At 42.6% G+C, this 27,883-nt stretch overlaps 1 protein-coding gene and 1 long non-coding RNA gene across 5 annotated transcripts; both read left to right on the top strand.

Annotated features, from left to right (window-relative positions):
• Positions 1-354: 354 nt before the first annotated feature.
• Positions 355-25,282, top strand: dennd4b (DENN domain containing 4B). 3 transcript variants are annotated; one of them, XM_088998971.1, is made up of 29 exons: positions 355-501; positions 2,245-2,580; positions 3,968-4,223; positions 4,289-4,358; positions 4,428-4,597; positions 7,537-7,778; positions 7,853-7,919; positions 8,960-9,018; positions 9,909-10,053; positions 10,128-10,303; positions 10,975-11,075; positions 12,774-12,989; positions 13,062-13,207; positions 13,304-13,437; positions 13,600-13,714; positions 15,349-15,555; positions 17,000-17,128; positions 19,345-19,471; positions 19,552-19,707; positions 19,786-19,966; positions 20,039-20,327; positions 21,058-21,153; positions 21,971-22,146; positions 22,235-22,340; positions 22,413-22,616; positions 23,393-23,489; positions 23,561-23,741; positions 23,844-23,902; positions 24,738-25,282. In XM_088998971.1, exons 2-29 carry the CDS (start codon positions 2,264-2,266, stop codon positions 24,881-24,883), a joined length of 4,368 nt encoding a protein of 1,455 aa, XP_088855097.1. In that variant the 5' UTR covers positions 355-501; positions 2,245-2,263; the 3' UTR covers positions 24,884-25,282. The 3 variants fall into 3 exon arrangements, with proteins under 3 accessions (XP_088855097.1, XP_088855096.1, XP_088855095.1); XM_088998970.1 differs by having other exon boundaries at positions 13,062-13,437; positions 19,786-19,957; XM_088998969.1 differs by having other exon boundaries at positions 13,062-13,437.
• A 716-nt stretch (positions 25,283-25,998) lies between these two features.
• LOC148896976 (uncharacterized) lies at positions 25,999-27,828 on the top strand. Of its 2 annotated transcripts, none has more exons than XR_016115391.1 (3): positions 25,999-26,044; positions 26,385-26,608; positions 26,677-27,828. It is a non-coding gene; the product is annotated as an uncharacterized LOC148896976 (long non-coding RNA). The 2 variants fall into 2 exon arrangements; XR_016115392.1 differs by having other exon boundaries at positions 26,006-26,044; positions 26,369-26,608.
• Positions 27,829-27,883: the final 55 nt, after the last annotated feature.

Below are 27,883 nucleotides of genomic sequence, written 5' to 3'. Positions count from 1 at the left end.
AATCCATATGTATTGTATTTTGCACAGCTGCCCCCATTTCAAGCTCATAACTCCAGAACCATATGAATTAGTAATTACGTCTTTTTTTCTGACGAAAGAAGAGTTTCTTACGCTGAATTGAATGTTTATGTACTCCTAAAACTCAACATTTAAGCTATTCCAACCTTTTTTAATCCTCTTCATTCAGTTGCTCCTCCTTCAAAATAAAAACAAGACAACAAAATGAAAGCATCAAGAAAAAAATGGCTTGATTCGTGAGTACAGTATTCTGAATTTGTATTTCTTCGTCGTGATACGACGAAGAAAGAAATGTTTACAGTCTAACGTAAACATATTTTATTTTGAAATACGTGAGTGGAAGTGGCAGAGCGACACGGGCGTCTTGACTAGTTGCCGCGCTGCCCGGGCCCCAGATCAAAAATGGACGTCACATGGGAGCCAATGAAAGTAACATGAGAGTCGCCGTCTTCTGCCGCCGGACGAAGCAACAAACACGAGCAGGTAGCGTCACTCCCTACACAGGGTCGAAATTTAGCCTAAAATGAACCGCAGCAAAGCCGCCTGAAGCTCGGCTCAGGCGGGCCAGCGCCGTTAGCTTAAAGGCGCTTGTCTATAACGGGGCTCGGCTCGCTTTGGCTGTACGCCCTTTATCGGACACGCCTCTGCCGTCTCCGCGTCCCCCTGCCGCGGGGCCAACATGTCAGCTATCCGCTGTCGTCTAAAAGAGGAACCTCAATGATTTGCTATCGTGCTGTGGGCGGCCGTCAAATACTCGTCCCATGTAGCCGACGTGAACAGATGAGATGGCAGCTACTGTCCGATAACGGAACTAGTAAAACGCTTGCCAGCGACCATCCCGCGTCTGTCAGTTGCTGTCGTTCTATCCGCCCGCGTGAGCACGCGATGCGGTGACCGTCTGTGACGTCATTAGTTTATTTCCGGACGCGGTCCAAAACGAAAACTCCCACTGAGGCTGAATCTCCACGCCATCTTCATCCTTTCCACTATCATCATCATCGTGTGTGATGTATGGGTGTGTATGTACGTGATGGTCTGTATGTGGTTGTACTTTGCATTTCGTTTCACCACATAAACATGGTGGACATGTTACACATGACGCGTGTGTGTGCTTGTTAAAAAATAGTCACACCCATGTTGCTGACCTCTCGTGTGACCCGCTCATGATGTCATCACTCAAAACCACAAAGACACTTTTATGCTCCCCGGTTCACTTACACAAAGAGACACGGATACATGAATAGGACGCGCACGCACACACACACAGGCACTCGCATAGATACGCAAATATACACGCTCATACATGTGGACGAATATGCTCACGCACACAAATCTGTGCGTTAATACACAAATACAAGCAAAGTGGAACCCACACCCACGTTGACCCAGTTTAAGTAAAGAGGAAGTGAAGTGATGACATTTTGGACAAACTTCCTAATGGGGTGTAGAGTCATCGTCAAAAATGGCCACGATTGCGCTCGCTCAAAGCCTTTTGTGTTTCTCTGCCACTCCAGTGACAGCAGGAAACACCTGACAGCATCCTTCCTGTTTCACACTTTCACTTCCAGCCTGCATCCTGACTAATGGTAAATAAACCTGCAAGGTCCTTCTGTAACTCCGCTCATTGGTATGCGAACAGGCCACGCCCCCACTCATGAATGACGTACAAATCTGACTAGGCCACGCCCACTCCGAGGTCCGAATCTGAGTTGGTCACGCCCACTTTGAATGACAGGTCCAAATGTGAGTCGGAGGCTCTAATTCTGGATTATTTTAGATGAAGTTGATTCAATTAGATAACCTTTATTAGTCACACAGTGGAGACATTGACAATTCACAGCAGCAAAGTTATTCTGTGATTATTTTCTCATTGAATTGATAAATTGCTTTTAAAAAATAAAATCCACCATTTTATTGTAAAGCATGACACGTCCGACACGCGAAACGTCCGAAACCTTCACATTTGTACAGATGACGGCTGAAGAAACCTTTTCATCGATGGACCACTCCTGTACGACTGAGAGCTTACACAGACATATTTATATATTATATTTGGAAACTTTTTTCAATTATTGAGGTGCACATTATAGTCCAGTGCGCCTTACATATGGAAACATTTTGAAAATACACCATTCATTGGGGGTGCGCCTTATACTCCGGTGCGCCTTATACACTGGAAAATATGGTATATAACTTTCTGTTTATGTGATGTGATGCGGCAAGCAGAGTCGGGCACATCGGCGGCATGACGGAGGACAAATGCCCGCAGCTGGTGGACTACTTTGTCGTGGCGGGTTTGGACCCAGCGGGACCCTGGCGACCTTTAGACGACGACGCCAGGGCGGCGGCATCCACGCCACCGCCTGGCCGTGGGGCGGATCCCGTGACGGACTTGGTGGTGATCGCCCGCGGCCTTGGAGAGGAAGTACCCCAGGGCTTCACCTGCATCGACAAGTCGCTGGGTGGTCACTCGGCCGAGTTGAGCGCCGGCCTCATCAACAACCCCCGCTTGTACCTGTGCTACCGGAGGGGCCGCGACAAGCCCCCTGTGGTCGACCTCGGGTAAGACATCCGCCATCTCTTTCGCATCCGTGAGTTGAGCATGTCGCTTCTACTCAATTTCTTCAGTTGCAATCTTCAATACACGTTTTAAAAATATCAATAGTAGCATTGAAACTGGGTTAAAGTAACTCATTCACTGGAAGATCATGTGCAAAATTGTGTCCACTCCAGTGCCAGGGTTTTTGTCATTCTCACTCAAATTTTAGCACCTACAGAAGATTGAGTTTTAGGACTACATAAACATTCAATACAGCGTTAGAAACCTTTCACTCTCTTCTTTCATCAGATAAAAGGAGTAAATTCCTAAATTATATGGGTCTGGAGTGATCTGAGCTTGAAATGGGGGCGGCTGTACAAAAGGCAAATGTTGCCCCCTTGTGGAAGGGGAAAAAACATTGCCCGAGGTCTGACCAGCAGTTTATGTGATGAACCAAAAAAAAAACCAATTGTTTTTAACTCATTCACTGCCAGACAACGTGTAAAAATATGCCCACACCAGTGCCAGGGTTTTTGCCATTTTCACTCAAATTGGAGGAAGATTGGTAAACATCCAATGCGCATACGAAACATTAGACTCTCTTCTTTCATCAGAAAAAAAAATAAAAAAAGGTTCATTCCTAAGTTATATGGGTTTGGAGTTATCAGAACTTGAAATGGGGGCGGCTGTGGCTGTACAAAATATGATCCAATACATACATATTGATTTATATAGCGCTTTAGCAACAGCTAAAGCTGTAACAAAGCGCTAACACAGAAAAAAGGGAAATGCTTCCGCTTGTGGAAGGGAGAAACATTGCCAGAGGTCTGTGTACAGTGAGACCTCAACTTACGAACTTAATTGGTTCCCAGACAGAGTGTGTGAGGCGAAAAGTGTGTATCTCAAAAAAACATTTCCCATAGGAAACCATTAAAATGGGAATAATCCGTTCCCGGGTTTCCATAAAATATACTTTTCAACTAAATAAGCCTTAAAACTACACACAACATACCTTATTCTATGTATAATAAATGTCCTATTGTATTGTAATGAAAGAAATGACGTTTGTAAGACGAAAAGTTTGTAAGTTGAGGTCTCACTGTATTAGGTAGCTAGCTAGGCTGCTAGATAGCAAATAGATAGCAATTTAAACAGTGTCTTCCCCCAAACCATTAACTCCTTAAACAGTAACCCAAATAGAACTTTATAGTGCCTCTTTGCAATTTTGTGACGATGATACTAGTGCAGCGTGTTCAATTTATAGTCTGGTGCGCCTTACGTATGGAAAAAGTTTCAAAATACACTAGTCATTGGGGGTGCGCCTTATACTCCAATGCACCTGATACACCGGAAAATACGGTGCTTAAAATAAAAAAAAATCAAATTCTGTTTTTTTGGGTGCACATTCAGGGTGTTATATGAAGGCAAGGAGCAGCCTAAAACGGGTTGGTACGTGATCGAAACCACGCCCTACAGCCGCTCAGCTAACCTGAGTTCCGGCGCTGGCCCGGCGGCGCAGCGTGTCTTCCTGACGTACCGGCGAGCCGCCGACGCGCAAGGCCTGCACTCGTTGGGCGTGACTGACATCGGCGTGTTGCTACCCGGAAAGGGTGAAGCGGCGCCGCACACCTTCAGCCGCGTGGACAAGAACCTCAACACGGGCATGGTGAGATACATCGGCTAACTCCGACGCGTTGGATCTGTGATGCTAACTTTTTAGCGCGTTTCCAGTGGGGCCCCGCCCTCTACGTCTGCTTTAAACGAGCGGTGGCCAAAGCAAACTCGCTGGTCTACGAGGCGGGTGAGTGCGCGGCCGCGTTTAAAAATAGCATATAAGTGCCCCGTTTCCATTTCCCACATTGTCTTTCAGGTCTGCTGAACCGTTACCCCGCCGATGACCAGGATGCTTTCCCGCTGCCCGAGTCGGTGCCCGTTTTCTGCCTGCCCATGGGCGTCGCTCTGGAAAGTTGGCCCGCCGAGGCTAAATACCGGCTGCCCGTCTTTTCCACATTCGTGCTCACTTCTGCCAGCGGGGATAAGGTGGGAACGCTTTTTTTTTCTCTTTTCCGAATCAGAATCATCTTTATTGGCCAAGTACAGTGATACCTCATCTTACGAACTTAATTGGTTCCCAGAAAGTGTGTGTAACTTGAAATGTTTGTCTTCCAAACATTTTTTCCCCATCGGAAACCATTAAAATGAGAATAATCCGTTCCCAGGTCCTCATAAAACAAATTTCTACTAAATAAGCCTTAACTACACAAAATATAGCTTATTTTATGTATAATAAATGTGCTATTGGATTGTTCTTAAAGAAATAAACTACTGTATAATAAAGTCGTTTTATTTAACTTTGTGATGGTCGTTGATGTAGTTGCCTCTTGATGATATCCGAGTGATGTTGCCGTGCTTTCTCGGCGATTATACCCTCACTCACACTGTCCCATGCTAGCTGCTTTTCGCTAATCCAAATTAACAGATGTTTTTCAACCTCTTCTTCTTGACTCAGACCGTTGCTTAGACAACACGGAAAAACCCTTAGCCACATGTAGCAATGTTCGACTTAGCATACTGGTACTGGGACGCTAAGTCACACAAACGTACACCTCGTTCGTGTTTTTCGATGATCTCCTTCTTCTGTTCGACCGTCATTTTCTTTTATGTCCTCTTCGGCTTAACACTAGCCTGTGGTGGAGTCTTTTCCGGTCTCATAATAGCAAAAGTACTCCACACATCTGCACTCAAAGAAAGGGGGTCACGAAAACTAGTCCGCCAGCCACCGTGACGCTGTTTGACCGTGTGGTTTGGTGTTCATCCGCCGAAAACTAGTCCACCAGCCACTGCTGTGTGGTTTGGTTCGTCTGCCGAAAACTAGTTTGTCAGCCAAGACTATATGCTCGTGAATTTAATGTTCGTGAGGCGAAAAGTACGTGAGCTAAAGCGTTCGTAAACTGAGGTATCCCTGGATGTAGAACACACAAGGAATTTGTCTCCGGTAGAACACGCTGCACTAGTACCATCATACAAAAGACATGACAAATAAGTATGGATGACACTAATCTAATCTAATCACATCTAATTTAATCCCTTAATGTAAGTGTTACATCTCTCGTGGGAGGGAAAAACATTGCCAGAGGTCTGACCGAAGCTTCAAACGCACCCCCCGCCTCCCGAAAACAAAAACAAAACCCGAATAAATTTGGGAATGGCGCTCCACTTCACGCTTTTCAATTCCAGAATAAATTCAGGAATGGCACCGAATGAGTTAATACAAATTGAAAATGGCGTCCTCTGTCAGATGGAGAGTTTACAATTGAATTGTGAAAGATGGGGAACTTTTCTTTCGTGAAATTTTCGTGTAGTACTTGTGGAATTATGTAATAATTGAAAAATGTTCCCCCTCTCTATGTGTCAAATCTTCCTGAGCACAAAGAAATGTGTTGTAATCACTATGTCAACATTTTATGCGACATTTTAAGGAGCATGACATATAATGTTCTATAAAATACAACTGACTGCTTAAAAAAAAAAGAATTCATTCGCTGCCATTCCCGAATTTATTTAAGAAATGAAATGTGTGACGTTGAGCGCCATTCCTGAATTTGTTCGGGTTTTGGTTTTTCTTGTGGGTGGGTGCCGATAAAGCGCTGGTAGCGCCGGTCAGCCCTGTGGCAACATTTTTCCCGTCCACGAGGGGGCAGCATTTGCCTTTTGTCCATGTCAGTGCTTTGTTACAGCTTCAACTGTTGTCAAAGCGCTATATAAATCAATATGTATTGTATTGTATTGTATTGTATTGTATTGTAGTTTGTACAGTCGCCCCCATTTCAAACTCCGATAATTCCACACCCATATAACTTAGGAATTAACTCATTTTTTTCTGATGAAAGAAGAGAGTCAAAGGTTTCTAACGCTGAATTGAATATTTATGTAGTCCTAAAACGCATCCACGCAGGGCGCCAATGCATATGTGGAACTGTCGCAGCTTGGAATTGAAGTGGATTTATGTGGGACAGGAGATGTGAGACAATCTGTTTTTGTCAATGGATGCTACAGCTTAGTGTTTGCTTTCAACATTTAGCTTGTAGCAGATGTGCACATTTCATTATGACGTCCCTGATCCACTGGTAAAAAGGATGCTTTGATCCTCTCCTCTTTCATCTAAAACTGCTTCATACAACAAAGAAGGGTGCAGAAAGTCTTTAAGATTGAATGACTGTCTTTGTGTTGTCATATTATTTTGTTATTTTATTTTGTTTTTTTGTTGTTTTGGCCGCGACAGTGGCTGCCTTGACAGCAGCTCCTGTATTTTGTTTTTCTAGTTCTTTCTTTCCTTTCCTCTTATTTTCATCACTATGCTGCTGTGAAATCTCCATTTCTCCTTGTGAGACAAATAAATGCTAATACAATCCAATCCAATCCAAAACTCAATATGTTGCAATTTGAATGAAAATGACAATAACCCTGGCACTAGAGTGGACGCATTTTTGCACATTGTCTGGCAGTGAATGAGTTAATTACAACTAAATTAATAATAATAATACATTTAATTTCAAGCGCCTTTCAAAACACCCAAGGACACTTTACAATAAAAACAATAAAACCAAGCACACAACAATAAAACCATAAGTAAAATGATAAATAATAAAATAATAAAATTAAATAAAAATAAAATTGATGAGAAGGTTTCTTCAGCTGTCATCTGTACTTCTTTGAAGGTGTCTGACATTTCGCTTCTTATCCAAGAGGCTTCGTCAGCGAACTAATTTTTTTGCTGGTAGTTTTGGCCCTATATCCCTATTGTCCAAACATGGCGGTGCCAGACTCTGCTCTCAGGTTGGCCAAAACTACCAGCAAAAATGTTAGTTCGCTTACGAAGCCTCTTGGATAAGAAGAGAAACGCCCGACACCTTCAAAGAAGTACAGATGACGGCTGAAGAAACCTTCTCATCGATGGACCACTTGTATGCTTCACGCAGGTGTACGGCGCGGCCATCCAGTTCTACGAAGCCTTCCCAAGGGAGGCCCTATCGGAGCGCCAAAGCATGCGTCTGGGCCTGCTCAGTGTTCTGGACCGCCGACCCGTCCCAGAGCGAAGCCTGCAAGCCAAAAAGAGCATCTGCGTACTTTCGCACTGGCCCTTCTTTGACGTCTTCCAGAAATTCCTCACCTTCGTCTATCGATACTCCATCTCCGGACCCCACGTGCTGCCCCTTGAGAAGTCAGGAAACACTTCACCATCTTTGTATGTGTTACTTGTCATGTTGTAAATTAACACGTGACTGAAAATTGCAGGCACATCTCCAGCTTCATGCATAACGTTCCTTTTCCGTCACCCCAGCGACCTCGCATCTTGGTTCAGGTACGCTTGCTTCACCTTCTCACGATATCGATTGATGCGCGATTTGCAAATCTCATCCGATACATATAATCGATAATGGTTAAGACATGGCGCTTCACCGTGTCAATTTCCTTGCCAGGCAACACGAACCATGTTCACAATTTTTTTATGCTTTCATTTTTGGATTTATATGAATTATTAATCAAGACTGTGTGTGTGTGTGTGTGTGTGTGTGTGTGCGTGTGTGAGTTTGTATGGCTATTTTAGTGAGGGCCACTAAGACTTTATACCATACGTAGTGAGGACTTTTTGGTCGGTCCTCACACGTGCGTGTGTGTGTGTTGTGTGTGTGTGTGTGTGTGTGTGTGTGTGTGTGTGTGTGTGTGTGTGTGTGTGTTTGTATGGCTATTTTTGTGAGGTCCACTAAGATTTTATACCATACATAGTGAGGACGTTTTGACAAGTGAGGACATTTTGGTCAGTCCTCACAAATATGTGTGTTTGTGTGTGTGTGTAAGAGAGTTTGTATGGCTATTTTAGTGAGGTCCACTAAGATTTTATACCATACGTAGTGAGGACTTTTTGACAAGTGAGGACCTTTTGGTCAGTTCTCACAAGTGTGTGTGTGTGTGTGTGTGTGTGTGTGTGTGTGTGTGTGTGTGTGTGTGAGAGAGAGAGAGAGAGAGAGAGAGAGTTTGTATGGCTATTTTAGTGAGGTCCACTACGATTTTATACCATACGTGGTGAGGACTTTTTGACAAGTGAGGACTTTTTGGTCGGTTCTCACAAGTGTGTGTGTGTGTGTGAGAGAGAGAGTTTGTATGGCTATTTTAGTGAGGTCCACTAAGATTTTATACCATACGTAGTGAGGACTTTTTGACAAGTGAGGACTTTTTGGTCAGTTCTCACAAGTGTGTGTGTGTGTGTGTGTGTGTGTGTGTGTGTGTGTGTGTGTGTGTGTGTGTGTGTGTGTGTGTGTGTGTGTGTGTGTGTGTGTGTGTGTGTGTGTGTGTGTGCGCGCGTATGTGTGTGTTTTGTGTGCGTTTGTGTGTGTTTTGCAGCTTTCGCCATATGACAACCTTCTCCTCTGCCAACCCGTGTCCTCGCCGCTCCCCCTCAGGTGTGTTTGCATTAGATTGGATTAGATTACCCTTTATTAGTCTCACAGTTGAGAAATTTACATTTCACAGCAGCAAAGTAATGAAAGAAAGAGGAAAGGAAAGGAAGAAGTAGAAAAACAAAATACAGGAGCTGCTGTAAAGGCAGCCATTGTCGCGGCGCTATCTTGAAGTTAAAATAATCACCGAAAAAAACAAATTAATATGACAACACAAAGACAGACAGTCATTCAATCTTAAACACTTTCTACACCCTCTTGGTCGTATAAAGCAGTTCTAGATCAAAGAGGAAAGGATCAAAGAGTCCTTTTCACCAGTGAATCAGGGACGTCATGGTGAGATATTCACGTCTGCTACAAGCTAAATGTCGAAAGCAAACACGAAGCTGTAGCATCCTTGAAGAAAAAGAGATTGTCTCACATCTCCTGTCCCATGTAAATCCGCTTCAATTCCAAGCGGCGACAGTTCCACATACGCATCGGCGCTATGTATACAATAAATCAAGATCTAATTTTAAGCAGATTCTTTACTTACAGACAGTGTAGGTGTTCAAATATCTGAAAGAATCTGCTTAAAATTAGATATCAAGTAGACAGGATGAACTTAGTACAACGAATAAATCAATATGTTTTGTATTTTGTCCAGCTGCCCCTATTTCAAGGTCAGATAACTCCACACACGTACAATTTAGGAATTAACTGGGTTTTTTTCTGTTGAAAGAAGCGAGTGTAAGGTTTCTTATGCTGAGTTGAATGTTGATGTATTCCTATGACTCAATATTCTGCGAGTCCTGCAATTTTAGTAAAAAAATGGGAAAAAAAACAGTGGACACCTATTTGCACATCTGGCAGTGAATGAGTTAAAATATGACCTTGTTGCCTGTGTGTATCAGCGGCGCCAGCTTCCTGAAGCTTCTCCAGAACTTGGGCCCTGGCAACGCATGCACGCTGCTACTGGCCGTGTTGACGGAGCACAAAGTACTGCTCCACTCGCTCCGTCCCGATGTCCTCACGGCCGTCGCAGAGGCGCTCGTCTCCGTAAGCGAGCGCACGCCTCCACTGCCGACGTCCTCGCCATTTACCCCAATGACGCGAGATGTCTTTTCGCACAGATGACGTTCCCGCTGCGCTGGCTTTGCCCGTATATCCCGCTGTGCCCGCTGCAGATGGCCGAAGTGCTGCTAGCGCCGGTGCCCTTCATAGTGGGGGTGCATTCAAGCTACTTTGACCTTTATGACCCCCCCGCTGACGTGGTCTGCATCGACGTGGATACCAACACCCTTTTCCAGTCAGTGCATGTGCACGTGTGTGTGTGTGTGTGTGTGTGTGTGTGTGTGTGTGTGTGTGTGTGTGTGTGTGTGTGTGTGTGTGTGTGTGTGTGTGTGTGTGTGTGTGTGTGTGTGTGTGTGTGTCCCGACCTGTGTGTCCGCATTCGTCATTTTCTGCGGCATCGGCGTAGAAGCTGGACAAGCAGTTGGTAGTTGTGCATATGAACAAATCATTTCACATGTGTTCAAAATTTAGGATTGTTCAAAAATATAACATCATGGCTCCTACAAAACACAACTGACCTTACAGGCTCTAAATATTGTCTCTAGAAATAATAAGCGCTACCTGTTGGTGGTTTTGGTGGAGATGATTCGTAAAGTCCCAACGGTTGCCAAAAACCTGAAAAAAATAAATAAATCAATATGCCATTTTGAAGTGATTTCTGAGTGAGAACAGGCTCAAAAACATTTTGAGTCCCAAAATTACATTTTTATGAGTTTCATAAAGATATTTTTTTCATGTTTGAAATTGGGTCCCCACGGATCCAAATCCTTCGCACACCTCGTCCCCATAGTGCAGCAAAAACGTGTATGCTTGTGTGTGTATCTTCAACTATGAGAGTGTGTTAGAAGCATGTGAGAGCGTTGAAATTGCATTGGGCTCACTCGTTGGTTTCTGTCGCCCCGTCAGGTCTGATGATAAGAAGCCGTTGTCATGGCGATCGTTACCCAGGAAACCCGGGAAGACTCTTTTCAGTACCCTGGGCCACCTCCACAAGACTTTGGAGCAGAGTAGGTCCTAAACGGTGCACAACATCTCAACGTATTGACACGCGGGTGGGTTTGATCCTCTGACCGCCCCTGTGTGGAGTTTGAATGTTGTGCGCAAACCTGGGTGGGTTTTCTCCGGGTATTCCGGTTTCCTCCCACATTCCAAAAACACACACACACGGAAGACTTATTGAACACTCCCAAAATTGTCCCGAGGTGTGAATGTGAGCGCCAATGGTTGTTTGTCTCTATGTGCCCTGCGATTGGCTGGCAACCAGTTCAGGGTGCCCCCCACCCCCCCACCCCGCTCGCCAAATATGTATTTAGAATCAAGTTCATGATGTCATCAACAAGGCCACGCCCCTTAAAGACACACCATTGTCCACGTAATTAACATCGAACCGTTTCACTCCAAACTCCACGTGTGCAAAGTCGGAGTGAATGATGACAAGCGTGCAAATACTCGTCCTGACTTGTTAAAAAGCAATGTCATTGTCTGCCATTTCCCTAGCTACCCGTTCAGGGTGGCCTCACGCCTACACGCTCCAGCTTGCCCGTGCCCTTCGTTAGCGTAAAGCGGTTTATTTAATGAATGGATGTATGTCTTTGTTTTACTGATTGTCAAAGTTTGTGCATGTGTACGGATGAGATGGGGGGAATACATTCCGGGTGTGACTGCCTACTTTTATTTAGCCCCTTAATGACGTTTGTATGCAGTTCTTGCTGCCATTCCCATTCTTTAATTTGATTGATTGCTAAATGTGTCTTCTCTGAACACATTTTAGGCCGGGTGACTTCATATTTTTTGTCTTTGAAAAGCCACAAATAAGTTTTCAGGCAAAAGTGGATCTATATAAGGGAAAAAATGTAATATTCTTTGGGTATTTGTGTTCAAAAACACAAATCACCTTTGTATTTATTCATTATTTAAATTTATTTATTTATTTATGTGTCTAATGGTTTATATTGTTTACCAATTAATTTATTCACATGTTGATGTATTTACATTTTCTTATGTATGTATTTATTTATCTATTTAGTCATTTCTTTATTTTTTATTGTATTATTTTTTTTATTGGTTCATATTTTTAATGAATGTATTCATCGGTTTATATTATTATTTATTCATTTGCAATTTTCTTATTTATTCTTTCTTTCATTCATTTATTTATTGTTTTTTTATTTGTTTATTGGTTAATATTATTATTTAATTTATTCATCCGTATATTTATTCATTTGCATTTTCTTATTTATTCTTTCATTTATTTATTTTATGTTATTTATTTATTGGTTTATATTTTTATTAATTAATTAATTTACCTGTTTTTTATTTACATTGCATTTATTTATTTACTTCTTAATTTACACGTTTATTTATTTATTCATTCATTGTTGTTTTTTTAATTTGTTTATTGGTTTATGTTATTTATTAATTAATTCATCTGTTTATTTATTTATTTGAATTGTTCTTTTTTATGTAATTATTTGCATTTTTCCTATTTATGTATTTTTGCAGTAATTCACTCATGTATTATTTGTATTTTTTCTTTTAATTTATTTATTGGTTTATGTTGTTTATTAATGTATTCATTCTGTTTATTCATTCACATTTTTCTTGTTTATTTATTTATTTGTTTGTCTATTTATTATTTTTGGGGTGCGGCGCGGTCCTATTTTTCCAATCGAACCCACGTCACCAAACCCACGTTAATCTCACAGTTTGCTCTCCGGGCCAAGAGGAAGCCACGTTGGAGTTCCTGCTGACCGACTTCGACCAGATGTACCGCCGGCAGAAGCAGCTGGAAGCCGACATCCAGGAAGCCTTCTTACGCTTCATGAGCGTCCTGCTGCGAGGCTACCGCGCCTTCCTGCTGCCCATCACGCAGCCGCCCTCCGACACCGCCACCGACTGCAGCTCCCTTTTCAACCTGCAGGGTGAGCTCACCTTGCACGCCTCCGCGCCGGCTAGCCTTTCCTTTCTCATTTGACTGTGTGTCCTCCTTCCAGGCTTCCTGAAATCTCGCGATCGCACTCAGCAGAAGTTCTACTCTCAGCTGACGCGTACGCAGATGTTCACGCAGTTCATTGAAGAGTGCTCCTTCGTCAGCGACCGCCACGCCTGCCTCGAGTTCTTCGACGAGTGCGTCCAAAAGGTCGCTTTGCGCTTTTGTCGCAAGAGGACGAGAAGCTCCTTCAAAAGTCTTGCAAGGCAATCAAAAGAGCTAAGGAGAGTGCGGGTGTCCCGGCAGGTGGACGTGGAGAAGCCGGAGGACGTCCGTCTAGTGGACGTGGACGAGAGCCATTGCGGCGAGCGCACCGTTTTCATCATGCCGCCTGAGCAGCCCACGGAAGACGACGGCTCCGAGTGCTCCGCCCGCTACAGGTGAGGTTGCACTCATCCCATTGCACTTGTAACTGGGCTACACCTGTGCTTACTCTCTCTCTCTCTCTCTCTCTCTCTCTCTCTCTCTCTCTCTCTCTCTCTCTCTCTCTCTCTCTCTCTCTCTCTCTCTCTCTCTCTCTCTCTCTCTCTCTCTCTGTGCAGCTATGACACTTTCCCCGCCTTGAGGCCGGAGCTCTTTGATCAGCCGCTCGACCAACTGCGTGTTCCCGCCAAGGGCAGCGCGCCCAGTAGCCCCGCCCCCCGACGCACCAAACAGGTATGCAAAGAATACAGAGGGGGGAAAAAAAAAACTAGCGCAGAGTAGTTTGCAAAAGGAAAGAAAAATGTAAAAGCATTCACTCTTCATTTTCTTATGGGCATATTATACCGTTAGCATGCAGCATTACAGCGAAATGCTGATGCACCATGTTTATTTTGAATTACAGGGTTCACTAAAGAATAGATAGGAAGCAAAAAAAAGTAATTAAAACGAAAAAAATGTGAATGTAAAAAATGTAGGTGAATAGAAAAAGTACACAAATTTAAAAACAAATAAAAAATGCCCTCCCTCCCAAAAAATAATAATAATAAATCAATAAAAATAGTTAAAAAAATGAGCATGACATTGGAATAATGGGAATATAGAAAAGGAAGTAAAAATACTGAAAAAATAGAAAAAGTGCCCACCTACTCAAAAAAAAATCAAGACAAATAGTATTTCCTATCCATTTGCTATCTATTTGCTATCTAGCTAGCTGGCTATCTATTTACTATCTATTATCTATCTGGCTAGATAGTTAGCTATGTAGCTGGCTATTTATTAGCTATATTGCTATCTGGCTAGTTACCTAACTGTCTAGCTGGCTATCTATTAGCTATCTGTTAGCTAGCTAGCTAGCTTTCTATCTATTTGAGTTACTTCCGGGTTGACTGAACGCTGGCGCATGTGGCTGCCGCTGTTCACCCGCAGAAAAACTCATCCTGTGACTGTAAAGTGACCTTGAGAATTTTGAAAGGCACTTATAAATGAAATGTATTATTATTATTATTACTATTATTATTATTATTATTATTATTATTATTATTATTATTATCATACCTCTGTCGCTGTCGCTGTGGCGACCCCTTGAAGGGAAAAGCCGAAAAGAAGAAGGTTATTATTATTATTATTATTATTATTATTATTATTATTATTTCTGTGTAACCTCTCAGTCATACAGAAGTGGTCCATCGATGAAAAGGTATTATTATTATTATTATTATTATTATTAAAAAGAGCATGACATTGGAATAATGGAACCAGAAAAAGGAGTAAGAAATAAAGAAATAAAACTTTAAAAAAATGGAAAAAGTACCCATCTCCCCCCCCCCAAAAAAAAAAAATCCAAATTAATCAATAAAGATGGTAAAAAAAATGAGCATGACAATGGGATAGGGGAAAGATAGAAAAGGGAGTGATAAATACATAAATAAAATACAAAAATGTAAATGTGTCCACCCCTCTAAAATAAATACATTTAAATAAAGCAAATACATAAACAAATGAATATATGAATGAATGAATGAATGAATAAATAAAAAAATAAAAAAATAAATAAATGGATGAATGAATACATAAATACAAAAATAAAATAAAAAATATAAATAAATAAACACATTGTAAATAAAATTAGCATGACATTGGAATAATGAAAACATCAAAAAGGGAGTAAAAAAATCAAGAAAAAAATGGAATTAAAATGAAGAAAATCCAAAGGAATACAGTAATAAACTAATAGAAAAGAAAGATTCAAGTCTCCCAGCAGGCGGGAAAGATGCCTCCCACGCTTCCTGTCCACATCCCAAAATCTTGACAGTATCTTGTCAATTTCCCTCAAATGACACGGATATGTACTGTCGCCTTTTCACCAGGAGCTTAAAGTTGCGCAACGGCGCGCCCAGACATGCTGCGGTTCCGCCGACATGTGGTGCAAGTGTCTTCTGGGTCACATGTACGGCCTGTGGTTCATCTACCTGCCCACCTATGTGCGTGCCCAGAACGCCAAGGTGCCCGCCCTCCACGCCGCTTACGACGTCCTCAAGCATATGGAAAGCAGGAAGGTGCTGCTACCTGACGAGGTGAATTTTTAGTTAGTTATTTTTTGATTGGATTGGATTAGCCTTTTACAGCAGCAAAGTGATGAAAGTAAGAGGAAAGGAAAGGAAGAAGTCGAAACACTAAATACAGCAGCTGCTGTAAAGGCAGCCAGTCACTCTTGCGGCGCCATTTTGAAGTCAAAAAAATAATTGTATGTAAATTATGAGTTTGCATTTTATGCTTGAATCAGCATCATCATCCTACATTTCATTTCTAAGCGCCTTTCAAAACTCTAAAGGTCACTTTACTGTCACTGGATAGGTTCTTCTGTGGGTGAGCAGCGGCAGCCACACGCCCCAGCGTTCACTCAACCCGGAATAACTCAAATCAAGAGAGAGCTAGCTAATAGATAGTTAATAGATAGCTAGTTAGATAGCCAGCTAATAGCTAATTAATATCTATCTAGCTAGATGCCTAGCTAATAGATAGATAGTGAGCTAGATAGATTAGTAATAGATCGCTAACCAGCTAGCTAGTTAGTTAAATAGCTAATAGACAGCAAATACATAGCTAGCTAATAGCTAGTTCATAGATAGATAGCCAGATAATAGTTAGATAGCTAGATATGTAGCTAATAGATAGCTAGACAGATAGCGAGATAGATTGATAGCTAATAGCTAGCTAGCCAGCTAGTCAGTTAAATAGCTAATAGACAGCAAATAGATAGCCATCTAGCTAGCTAACAGCTAGTTAATAGCTAGCTAATATATAGCTAGCTAATATATAGCCAGAAAGATAGCAAGATAGATAGATAGCTAATAGACAGCAATAGCTAGTTAATAGCCAGCTAGCTAATAGCTAGTTAATAATAGTAGTTACATATAATAGTGAGATAGATAGATAGCTAATAGATAGCCAACTAATAGCTAGCTAGCTAATAACTAGTTAATAGCTAGCCAGCTAGATAGCTAGCTACTAGATAGCGAGATTGATAGATAGCTAATAGATAGCCAGCCAGTTAGTTAAATAGCTAATAGACAGCAAATAGATAGGTAGTTAACAGCCAGCTAGCTAATAGCCAAATAATAGATAGCTAGCTAGATAGCTAGCGAATAGATAGCTATATAGATAGCTAGATATATAGAAAAGTTAATAGCTAGCTAGCTCGATAGCCAGCTAGTTAGTTAAATAGCTCATAGACAGCAAATAGATAGCTAGCCAGATAGCCAGCTAGATTTGTACAATGATTTGATTTCCCTCCCTTGAATGTGTAAGTTTGTGTATAATTGGATTGGATTGGATTGGATTGGATATGCCTTTATTAGTCTCACAGTGGAGAAATTTACATTTCACAGCAGCAAAGTGATGAAAGGAATGAAAGTAGAAAAACGAAATACATGAGCTGCTGGAAAGGCAGCCACTATATATATATAGGCAGCCACTATATATATATAGGCAGCCATAATGTGTGTATTTCTGTCTCAGGTGTGTTACAGGATCCTGATGCAGTTGTGCGGTCAGTACGGTCAGCCTGTGCTTGCCGTGCGTGTCCTTGTTGAGATGAAAAAGGCGGGCATTACCCCCAACACAATCACGTACGGATACTATAACAAGGTACGTATGCATGTACACACATACACGTTTTTCATGTTTTCTGGGGACCACTTTTCAGATCATTACTGATGGGGACCACACTTTCCGAATGACTTACAGCTCTAAAAAAAAAAAATCAGTGCACCGTGTCTTTTGGGGACTTCAGAAAAAACGATTTTACATGCGTAATGGGGACGAAATTTCAATATACAGAGACCTCAACTTACAAACACCTTATCGTACAAACTTTTCGACTTACAAATGTCAAATTTATGAAAATTAAACCTTATAATAAGCACTATTTTCATAATACACACCCACCACGGCTGGCGGAATGATCTTCGGCGGAAGCACACGACCGAACAGCACCAGAGGTTAAGTTACCAACAGTCCTTATGGAAGGTGACTCTCCTTCCATAAGCCATCAACGACCATCAAAAAGGTCAATAAAACTTTATTTTACAGCACAGTTTATTTCTTTAATTACAGTCGTCATGTAATGCGCCTCTCTTTCCAAACAGCAATTCCCTTTGACCTTCGACCTCCAACGCCATTCCATCAAGCCATAAATGACCATCACAAATGTAAATAAAGTGACTTTATGATACAATGCAGTGTATTTCTTTCATTACAATACAATAGGACATTTATTATACATAGAATAAGGTATGTTGTGTGTAGTTTTTTAGGCTTATTTAGTTGAAAAGTATATTTTATGGAAACCCGGGAACGGATTATTCCCATTTTAATGGTTTCCTATGGGAAATGTTTTTTTGAGATTCACACTTTTCGCCTTACACACTCTGTATGGGAACCAATTAAGTTCATAAGTTGAGGTCTCACTGTACAGGTAACATCCGACTTAGGACCAACTCGACTTACGACCACAACCTCCAGACCCTATTTTTAAAATGTTAATTCTACACCTGGCACCGCAACGCGCTAGCGGGCCGGCAACGTGTACCACAATTTTGCCAGCATCTCACTCTCGCACAGCAATCGACCGTGTGATGGCGCCAAAGGGGGGAGTTTGCGTGTCATTTAGCCTCCAAGTCTCTATTCAACATTTTGAATGGATTTCGACTTACGACCATTTTGACTTACGACCGTTTGGTCGGAACGGAACTCGGTCGTCAGTCGGATGTTACCTGTATTTAAATGTATTCAAATAATTCACACACGATCCTTACCTGTTACACCTGATTAATGGGGACCTCACACATGCACGCACATATACACACAAACACATCACATCATGAATGATGATTACTCATATCTTTAATAATTAATATGAACCTGATTTTCATCTGAATTGGATTTTATTTAATTGTAGATAATATCGATCTGTACAATATTTTAACTCGTTCACTGCCATTCCCGGATTTATTCGGGAATTGAAAAGCATGAGGTGGAGCGCCATTCCCGAATTTGTTTGTGCTTTGTATTTTATCTGAAGATACAGCGCTTGTAAGACCTCTGGCAATGTTTTTCCCTCCCACAAGGGGGTAGGATTAGCCTTTTATATAGCTGCCCCCATTTCAAATTCGGATAACTCCAGACCCATATAACTTAGGAATTAACTTTTGAAAATATGACAGCAAGCGCCATTCTCGAATTTGTTTGTGTTTGTTTTTTTTTTTCATGCCTAGGTGCTGATAAAGCGCTGGCCATGGCCTCGCAATGTTTCTTTTCCACAGGGGGCAGCATTTCCCTTTTTTCCATGTTAAAGCTTTTTTTTCCAGCTCCAGCTGTTGTTAAAGCGCTACATAAATCAATACGTATCATATTGGATTTTGTACAGCTGCCCCCATTTCAGGCTCAGATAACTCCAGACCGATATAATTTAGGGATTAACTCTTTATTTCTGAGGAAAGAAGAAAGTCTGGGGTTTCTTACGCTGGATCGAATGTTTATGTAGTCCTTAAACTCAATATTCTATGGGTCCTGCAATTTGAGGGAAAATGACAAAAACCCTGGCACGGGAGTGGCCACCTATTTACACATCGTCTGGCAGTGAATGAGTTCATCTGACATGATCTGAATCAGGTTTACTTGAGATTGATCTAACTAAAACTAAGAAAATAAAGTATGCTAAACTAACATGAAAGTTATTTTAACCAGATCCTGATCTGCACTTGATTTGATTCTTAGAAGATAAAAATAAGATAAAATAAAAATCTCACAAATTTATATGAACTAAGCAACAACCTGGACATTTCTTGCACTTTTGCCTTCAGGCAGTCCTGGAGAGCAAATGGCCGTCGACCAATCAGGGTGGGCGCTTACTTTGGGCCAAGCTGAGGAACGTGGTGCTAGCCGTCGCCCTCTTCAGGCAACCCATCAAAATGCGCCGTAACGGACGAGGTCAGAACACCGTCGCGTCAAACGGGTCATCCAGGGTACCTCAACCTTCTTCTTCTTCTTCTTCTTCTCGTAACATGCAGCCATCATGGGAGAGCACAAGCCCCTCCCCCACCCCGGTTTGCCTCTGATTCGTCAGGCCAGCTGGAGCGGCTTGAGCGAAAGCTCCAGTCACGAATCTTTGACGGGATCCTTCGCCAAGAGCTGCAGCCTGAGTAGCATCAAAACACCGGCGCAGTGTAAGACGCAAAAACATTTATCCACCGTGTCCCAAAACCAATCGTCTTGTGTTTTGGGTGGCTTTTGGTTTACAACAGCGGCAAACACACGAAACAGGAAGTCGGGTTGCCATGACCAAGTGTCCAGCAAACCTCCTCTGGCGCCCCCCGGTGGCGTCCTGGTGCGTCGCAGTGACATCTGCTTGTCCAGCTTCTACGCCGATGCCGCAGAAAATGACGAATGCGGAGGCGACTGGGCGGCGAATGGCAGGTCGGGAAGGTGGGACACACACACACACACACACACACACCAGATTCAAGTACGATAAATCAGCCTCCTTTTCCCCGACAGAGTGGCGAGCGCCTGTGAGGTGGCGTCGTCGGTGGACGAGAATGACAACAAAGTGTCGCCCCCCAGTCGAAGTCTGGCGGGAAGGCTGCAGCAGCTCCTGACGCCCACGCGACACAGGTCGTCGGTGCGACGCGCCGCCAGCGTGGATGAGCGGCGGCCCGGCGCCAGAGGGCGAGGACCCGCCCCTACTTCGAGTCGCCGGCTGTCCGAGCAACGTCGGTCCAGGAAGTCACAGGTGGCGGAAACATTGCTGAAGGCCAAGGAACGCCTCACCAACGCGACCTCGGAGGTAATGCGTCGCCGTGTGCTAGCTTGCTAGCTATCTATCTATCTATCTATCTATCTATCTATCTAGCTAGCTAGCTAGCTAGCTAGCTAGCAAGAATGCTATATCTATCTAGCTAGCTAGCTAGCAAGAATGCTATATCTATCTATCTATCTATCTATCTATCTATCTATCTATCTATCTATCTATCTATCTATCTATCTATCTAGCAAGAATGCTATCTATCTATCTATCTAGCTAGCTAGCAAGAATTCTATCTATCTATCTATCTATCTATCTAGCAAGAATGCTATCTATCTATCTATCTAACTATCTATCTATCTAGCTAGCTAGCTAGCAAGAATGCTATCTATCTATCTATCTAGCTAGCTAGCTAGCAAGAATGCTATCTATCTATCTATCTATCTATCTATCTATCTAGCAAGAATGCTATCTATCTATCTATCTATCTATCTATCTATCTATCTATCTATCTATCTATCTATCTATCTATCTATCTATCCATCTATCTATATCTATCTACTTACCTACCTACCTACCTAACTACCTAACTATCATCGTCTGCATGTCTGTCTGTCTGTCTGTCTGTCTGTCTGTATCTATCGTGTTAGCTATCTCTCGCTATCGTGCTAGCTAGCTAGATATTGTGCAATCTATCTATGTATTTGTTTATTTATTTATTTATATGTTGTGTTATTTTCGTGACAAGATTGCTGCTATTGTTTATGACTAGAGCTCACTGTCGCTGGGTAGCGACGCCGACCCTGTGGACACGCCGCGCCCGCTCCGCAACTCCTGGGATGCTAATCAAGACGCAGCGGGGATCGAGGTGAGACGGTCCCACATTTCATTTGTTTGTCTGGGAAAAATTGTCCTTGTAAGTTTCATTCATTCATTCATTCATTCTTTCATTCATTCATGAGTTCGTTCATTCATTTATTTCTTAATGTATTTATTTTTGGTTTATTTATTTATATATGTGTATTTTTTATTTGTGTATTTATTTTTTGTGTATGTATTATATATATATATATATATATATATATATATATATATATATATATATATATATATATATATATATATATATATATATATATATATATATATTTTTTATGTGTTTAATAATGTATTTAGTCTGTTATTTGTTTACGTATTAGTTGTATTAAATTCATCCTGTCTACTTGATATCTAATTTAAAACAGATTCTTGTTTTTGTCCTCTATTCCCCGCCCCCAGTCTTTGGTTAAAGCCACGTGATTGGTCAAGAACGCAGCGGTGTGAGGCGATTCTCCAAACAACAAAATGGGGGGGGGGGGGGGGGGGGGCGATAAACATTAAACAGACAGGCTGACGACAGAGAGAGTGAGAAAATGGATAGAAAACAGTGACATTTGGACTCGTTTCAACTTTGACAGTTCAAAGGCAGAGTGTAGACTGCAAGGTTAAAATACCGCATCAATCAGGCTCCACAAATAACCCGCACAAGCCATCTGTACACTTGATGCAAAAAGCTATCAACCCAGCTAAACACAACACAATTGATGAGGAACTAGGTAAAATTATGGCAGAGAAAGCACCTGTTTATGTATTTCTTTCCCCCCAAAAAATCCATCCCAAAAATAAATGTTTGTAACACGTGTAAGGTTTTGATGTCGAGCTGCTCACGGTGCCGCGCTTGCGGTTGCCTGGTGTACGACGAGGAGATCATGGCGGGGTGGACGCCTGACGACTCCAACCTGAACTCCCGCTGCCCCTTTTGTGCCGCCTCCTTCGTCCCTTTCCTCAATGCCCACATATGTGACCAGCGACCTCCCGGCAGGTATGAGTCGCTACCGCCGCGCGACCTTCCCGCGGGCTTATTGTTTATTTATTTATGTATTTATTTTTGGTCTTCTGGGAATTTCCAGTGATGGCGAGGGTGAAACTGGCATCCAACCTCCTGACGGTCATCCGGCGGGATCGGCGCGTAACGGCCTGGGTGACGATTTCAACCCAGAGAGCGACACGACCGTGGCAAGGCTAAGCTAACCGTTCCATCATGACGTACAATGTGACGGACGGGTCGTAACAGTTCCCGACCACCAGGTGGCGGTGGCGTACGTCAGCCCGCTGGTGCTACGAAAGGAGTTGGAAAGCCTCCTGGACCACGAGGGCGAGGCTGTCCTCGGCCAACAGCAGTTCCTGGAGAACCATTGTATCATCTTCTGGAACCTTCTGTGGTTCTTCCAGCGCCTCGGCTTGCCTAGCCACTTGCTGCGGCTCGTGCGACCCCTCGTAAAGACCACGCAGGTAAAACACAGCGGGACAATTAAAAATTTCTTCAATATCAACTACAGCTGATACCACAGTTTACAAACGCTTTAGCTAACGAACTTTTCGCTTTACAAACATTCAATTCCCGAGAATATAATCTTGGCATACGAACTAGTTTTCTGGAAACACAGAGCGCCACAATGGCTGGCGGACTACTTTTCGGCGGAAGAACACCAAACCACATGGTAGAACAGCGCCATCGTGGCTGCCGGACTACTTTTCCACACCCACTTTCTTTGAGTGCACTCAATGCAGACCTGGTTTGTTATGGAGTGGAGTACTTTCGCTGTTACGGGACGGAAAAAGACCCCACTGCAAGCTAGTGTTAAGACGAAGAGGACACAAAAGAACCAAGCAATTAAGATCGTAAGCTGAGGTATCTCTGTATTTCAAATTCCCGGACAAATTCGGGAATTGCAGTGAATGAGTTAATTATTAAGGCTACGATTAATCATCAATTTCAGCAGCGCACTTGCACTGCCTCAAAATGATACATACAAATGGAGATATCTATCTATCTATCTATCTCTCTCTCTCTCTCTCTCTCTCTCTATATATATATATATATATATATATATATATATATATATATATATATATATATATATATATGTGTGTGTGTGTGTGTGTGTGTGTGTGTGTGTGTGTGTGTGTGTGTGTGTGTGTGTGTGTGTGTGTGTGTGTGTGTGTGTGGCTGCCGCTGCTCATTATGTGTGTGTGTGCGTGTGTGTGTACGTGTGTGTGTGTGTCAGTCGGAAAGTGCGTCTCTTCGTGTGAGGCTCATGTGGGACACCTTGACCCCCGACCCGGACTCATGGCCACCCCTCTACATACTGTGGCGTCTTCACAGTAAGTGATCTTTTTCAACACACACGATCACCCACCCCCACCTGACTAATTCTACCCTCCCCCCCCTCTAGGCGGCGTTCCCGTGCGCGGCTCCCGCTGGCGGCGCCACAACCACCCTTTCACGCTGACCTTCCTGGAGGAAATATTGCGCTACGTAGGAATGAACGAGGTCCACAAGGCCGTCACGCTCTTCCTCAACACTGTCGACGAGGCGCAACGACACACCCGCGCCGATGCGCAGCGCCTCCGCAGGTTAGATGTGGTACTGCGCTTGTATATGTTTTTGTGTGTGTTTTCAAATGTATGTATGTTCTGTATTTTTAATTACCCGTGTGCGCGCACGTGTACATACAGGAGCGTGTACCGAGAATTGCTGTTCCTGACGTTGGCGGCGATGGGCAAGGATCATGCGAGTAAGTCTTACAGGGTCGTGAGGCACTAAATTTGGACTTAAAGGACAACCGACACTTCCCGACAAGTTGTGTCCATACTTTGTAAAATCACTTCAAATGACTTCTACTGAGCGTATTTTACAAATATTCCACCGCATATAGCTCTATTTTACGTTTTAAGACTCACGCTGAATATTCAGGAAGTCTTGTTTTCGAGTTGATGACGATTCCAGGCGTGACGTCACTGAAGGAACGCCTCTGACCGAGAAAGCGACACATGTTGATGGCAAAATTAGAAGGAAAAAACATAAATAACGCGATGGTGAATCGTTGTGTGTTGCACCAAGACTACTATTTGATACTAGTTGACACACTAGTTGACAGACCAATCAGCCCATTTCCAACGGACCTTGGGCGCCATCTTGTGCATTTTCCGGGACGCTACATTGGAGTCCTGACGGCTCGAATTGATCTGGAAGAATTTCTGTAATCGATTGCAAACATTTATGCTTTCCTCTTCAGAACTATTTGAATCATATTCATAACTGGATGAGTAACAAGAAAGCATCTTCTCCGAATCTGAAGCCATTGTTTTGATTCTCGAGCATGGCAAGACGTCCTGGCGTGACGTCACGAACAAGGGGGCGGGACCTTCTGAAACTCGCCTTTTCCGGGGTCATTTTGAAGTAGTTTTGGGACACTTTAAGTCATTTTTATTGGTGTTTTGAATTTAACTAAAAATATCAGCCTGCGTCTTTTGGGTATTTTAGATGCTATAAAACGTTTTTCTGATATCAGGTAGGAAACAAAAAAATGGTGTTGGTTGTCCTTTAACATGGCTGCGTTGACCTCCCAGGTGCTTTCGACAAGAAGTACAAGTCGGCGTACACGCGCCTCAGCGGCGTCATGTGCAAAGAAGAATTGCGCGAGAAGCGAGCGCAGCCTCCCAGCGCCAAAGCACTAGACTGCAGACGTAGCTTCCAACCGCCCCTCCAGTGCTGATTTGTCGCCGCTTTGATGCCAGTCGATCAGTCGCAACCCGATTGGGCGCCACCATAAGCGCTGCCGCCACTCAACTAATTTGTTGGGGGGGAAAAAAACGTGAATTCCCGTGTTGTGAGCGAGCAAATATGGAAACGCATCCCCTTTATGTTTTCCCGCAATCGTCCGAAAACAGTTTGCGACAGCCCATGATGTCACAGTGACATCATCGTTTGCAGAGTTAGTTGGGGAATCACGTTGTGATCATGTGACCTGAGCCACACACGTCCACTTGTGAGGTCATTTTACCCCGCAGGGAAAAAAAAGTTTATCTCAAGATTATTTGAATTTAAAAAATTGTTGTGTTTACTGTAATTTATTCTTCTGTAAATGTTTTTTAATAAAACCAAAGATGACAAACTCCTGATTTTATTCTTCTTATGCTTGGTAGTTGTCGAGCGGTCCCTTTTGATATGATCATCTTTGTTCTAATGTGTGTTATGTATGGTATGTTTTTGTTTTCATACAACAAAATGCTGCTACCCACCACAAAACTGGTGCTTGTAGCACATCACTCCAATTCTGGCTTCTCTTACACTGGTTCCGTGTTCACATTCGAGTCAAAACGTCTAAAGTTATTTCTTGCTTCTTATTATACCCGAGTAATTTTGGTACTGGTTTAAATTCAATGTTAAATTATTCAACCATTTTATATTTGTTCGTACAGTAGTGTGTGTTACTTCCGGGTTGAGTGAAGCTGGCGCGTCTGGTTATCCTGTGACTGTAAAGTGTCCTTAAGAGTTTTGAAAGGTGCTTATACATTATGATTATTATTTTCTTTATTATTATTTATCGAATACAGTTCAAACAAACACATACAAGTATAATTGACTTCTTACGTCATATCCTTTGCAGCACGACTTGCACCTCCAAAATCAAAATACAGAATGTTCTAACTTTTTTCATCCACCTAGCCATTCATTATCTGAACAGTTGATATTTATGCTAGTAAGTAGGAGGTGTACCGAAATTTATCTCAGTTGTTATAGGGCGGTAGGGGAAATACACTCTGAACTAGTCGCACGCCTTTAATTTGATGTTACGGATATGACCAAGTTTGTGCAGTCCACTTGTTTGGAAGGACGGGGCATGCGCACATTCCACCAGACGAGCTCGATACAGGTACGGCGTTTCATTCTTTTTGTCTTCTTTATGGACTGTAAACGTTTAAACACGGAGCATGACGGTTTTCATATTTTATTCTGTCATTTTATGCCTTGATATCACCCTAAACAACAAAATGATTGATATTTTGCGTCATCGTTGACCTCAAACTCCGATGAAAAACAATGGACGCTAACAAAAATAAAAAGAACCTTTCCAAATCGTGTCACGTTATTGACCGTGTGCACGTCAGAGATATTAAGAAACATTTACATTAAAACGGAAACCGGAATTGAATTATTTGTTCCAATTTAAGCGTCCCCTGCAGCTGAGGATGGATAGGTGTGCTTGTTTTCAGACTCGGCGAGCCGCAGGAGAGCGGAGCTAAGTGAGCCGCGCTTTCCGCCCTTGCGGTGCTGAAACTGTATCAACCAATCGGACCGCTTCTTTGCCTACGCGTGGGCCGCCAATGTCAAAATCTGCGCAGGAGGCAAGTCAAAGTGAGGAAAAGGAACCGATACGGAATCTTACCCAATACAGGTGAGGATGACGATGAGAGGATGGAGCTCCGGCCCAAATTCGGTAAGTACGTTAGCCCGTCCGCCGACGGTATTGATTTTGATTGACGGATGGCCGCCTACGTTGTGCAGGGTCGGCATCTGAGGCGGAATGGGATCGCGACGAGCGGATCCACACAGAAGACGCCGCCGTCTCGGGGCGGCGGCGACCCATCCAAGGTGGAATGCCGAGGCATGACTGCGATATTTCGTGAGTGGAAGTTAGCTTTTATTTTGACGGTGATGGTACAATTGTTTTATTTTGAAGGATGGACACAGAAGAAGTGATGTGTTAATTGTAGGAAATGTTTTCTTTGTCTTATATGTATACAGTTATTTTACAAAATGAACGATAAACTATTTCACAGTTACGATCAATAAACGGAAAGGATGACATCATCCTGCGGACATTATTGACGACATTTTCAAAAAGCAAATATCAGCATGATGCAAATCTAGACATATTTTCACCGCATATTGTGCTTTTTTCTTCTTTTTTCACTCATTCGCTGCCATTGCCGAATTTATTCGGGAATTGAAAATTGTGACGTGGAGCACCGTTCACAAATTTGTTTGGGTTTTGTTTTTTTCTTGCAAAGGGGGGTGTTGATAAAGCGCTGGTCAGACCTCTGGCAATGTTTTTCCCCTTCCACCAGGGAGCAGCATTTGCCCTTTGTCCATATTAGCCCTTTGTTACAGCTTCAGTTCTTGTTAAATCGCGATATAAATCAATATGTATGTATTATTGAGTTTTAAGAATACATCAACATTCAATTACTGTATCTACCTGGCTATTTAGCTGGTTATCTAGCTAGCTACCTAGCTGGCTATCTACTAGATATGTAGCTGGCTATCTATCTGGATATTAGCTATCAACTACCTAGCCAGTTAGCTACCTTTCTACCGACTTGAGTTACTTCCGGGTTGAGTGAACGCTGGCGCATGTGGCTGCCACTGCTCACCCACAGAAAAACTTATCCTGTGACTGGAAAGTGACCTTTAGAGTTCGAAAGGTGCTTATAAATGAAATGTATTATTATTATTATACCGTACAATAGCTATCTGGCTCGCTGGATAGCTATCTAGCTGGCTAGCTATTAGCTATCTATTGGCTATCAACTAGCTAGCTAGTTAGCTAGCTTTCTACCGACTTGAGTTACTTCCAGGTTGAGTGAACGCTGGCGCGTGTGGCTGCCGCTGTTCACCCACAGAAAAACGAATCCTGTGACTGTAAAGTGACCATGAGAGTTTTGAAAGGTGCTTATAAATGAAATGTATTATTATTATTTCTATATTTTGT

This window comes from Hippocampus bargibanti, linkage group LG06 (genome assembly GCF_051943395.1).
Source record: "Hippocampus bargibanti isolate YZ-2025 linkage group LG06, ASM5194339v1, whole genome shotgun sequence".
NCBI classification, from domain to species: domain Eukaryota; kingdom Metazoa; phylum Chordata; class Actinopteri; order Syngnathiformes; family Syngnathidae; genus Hippocampus; species Hippocampus bargibanti.
Note: the sequence above shows the minus strand (reverse complement) of the source record. Positions and strands in the feature narration are given on the sequence as shown.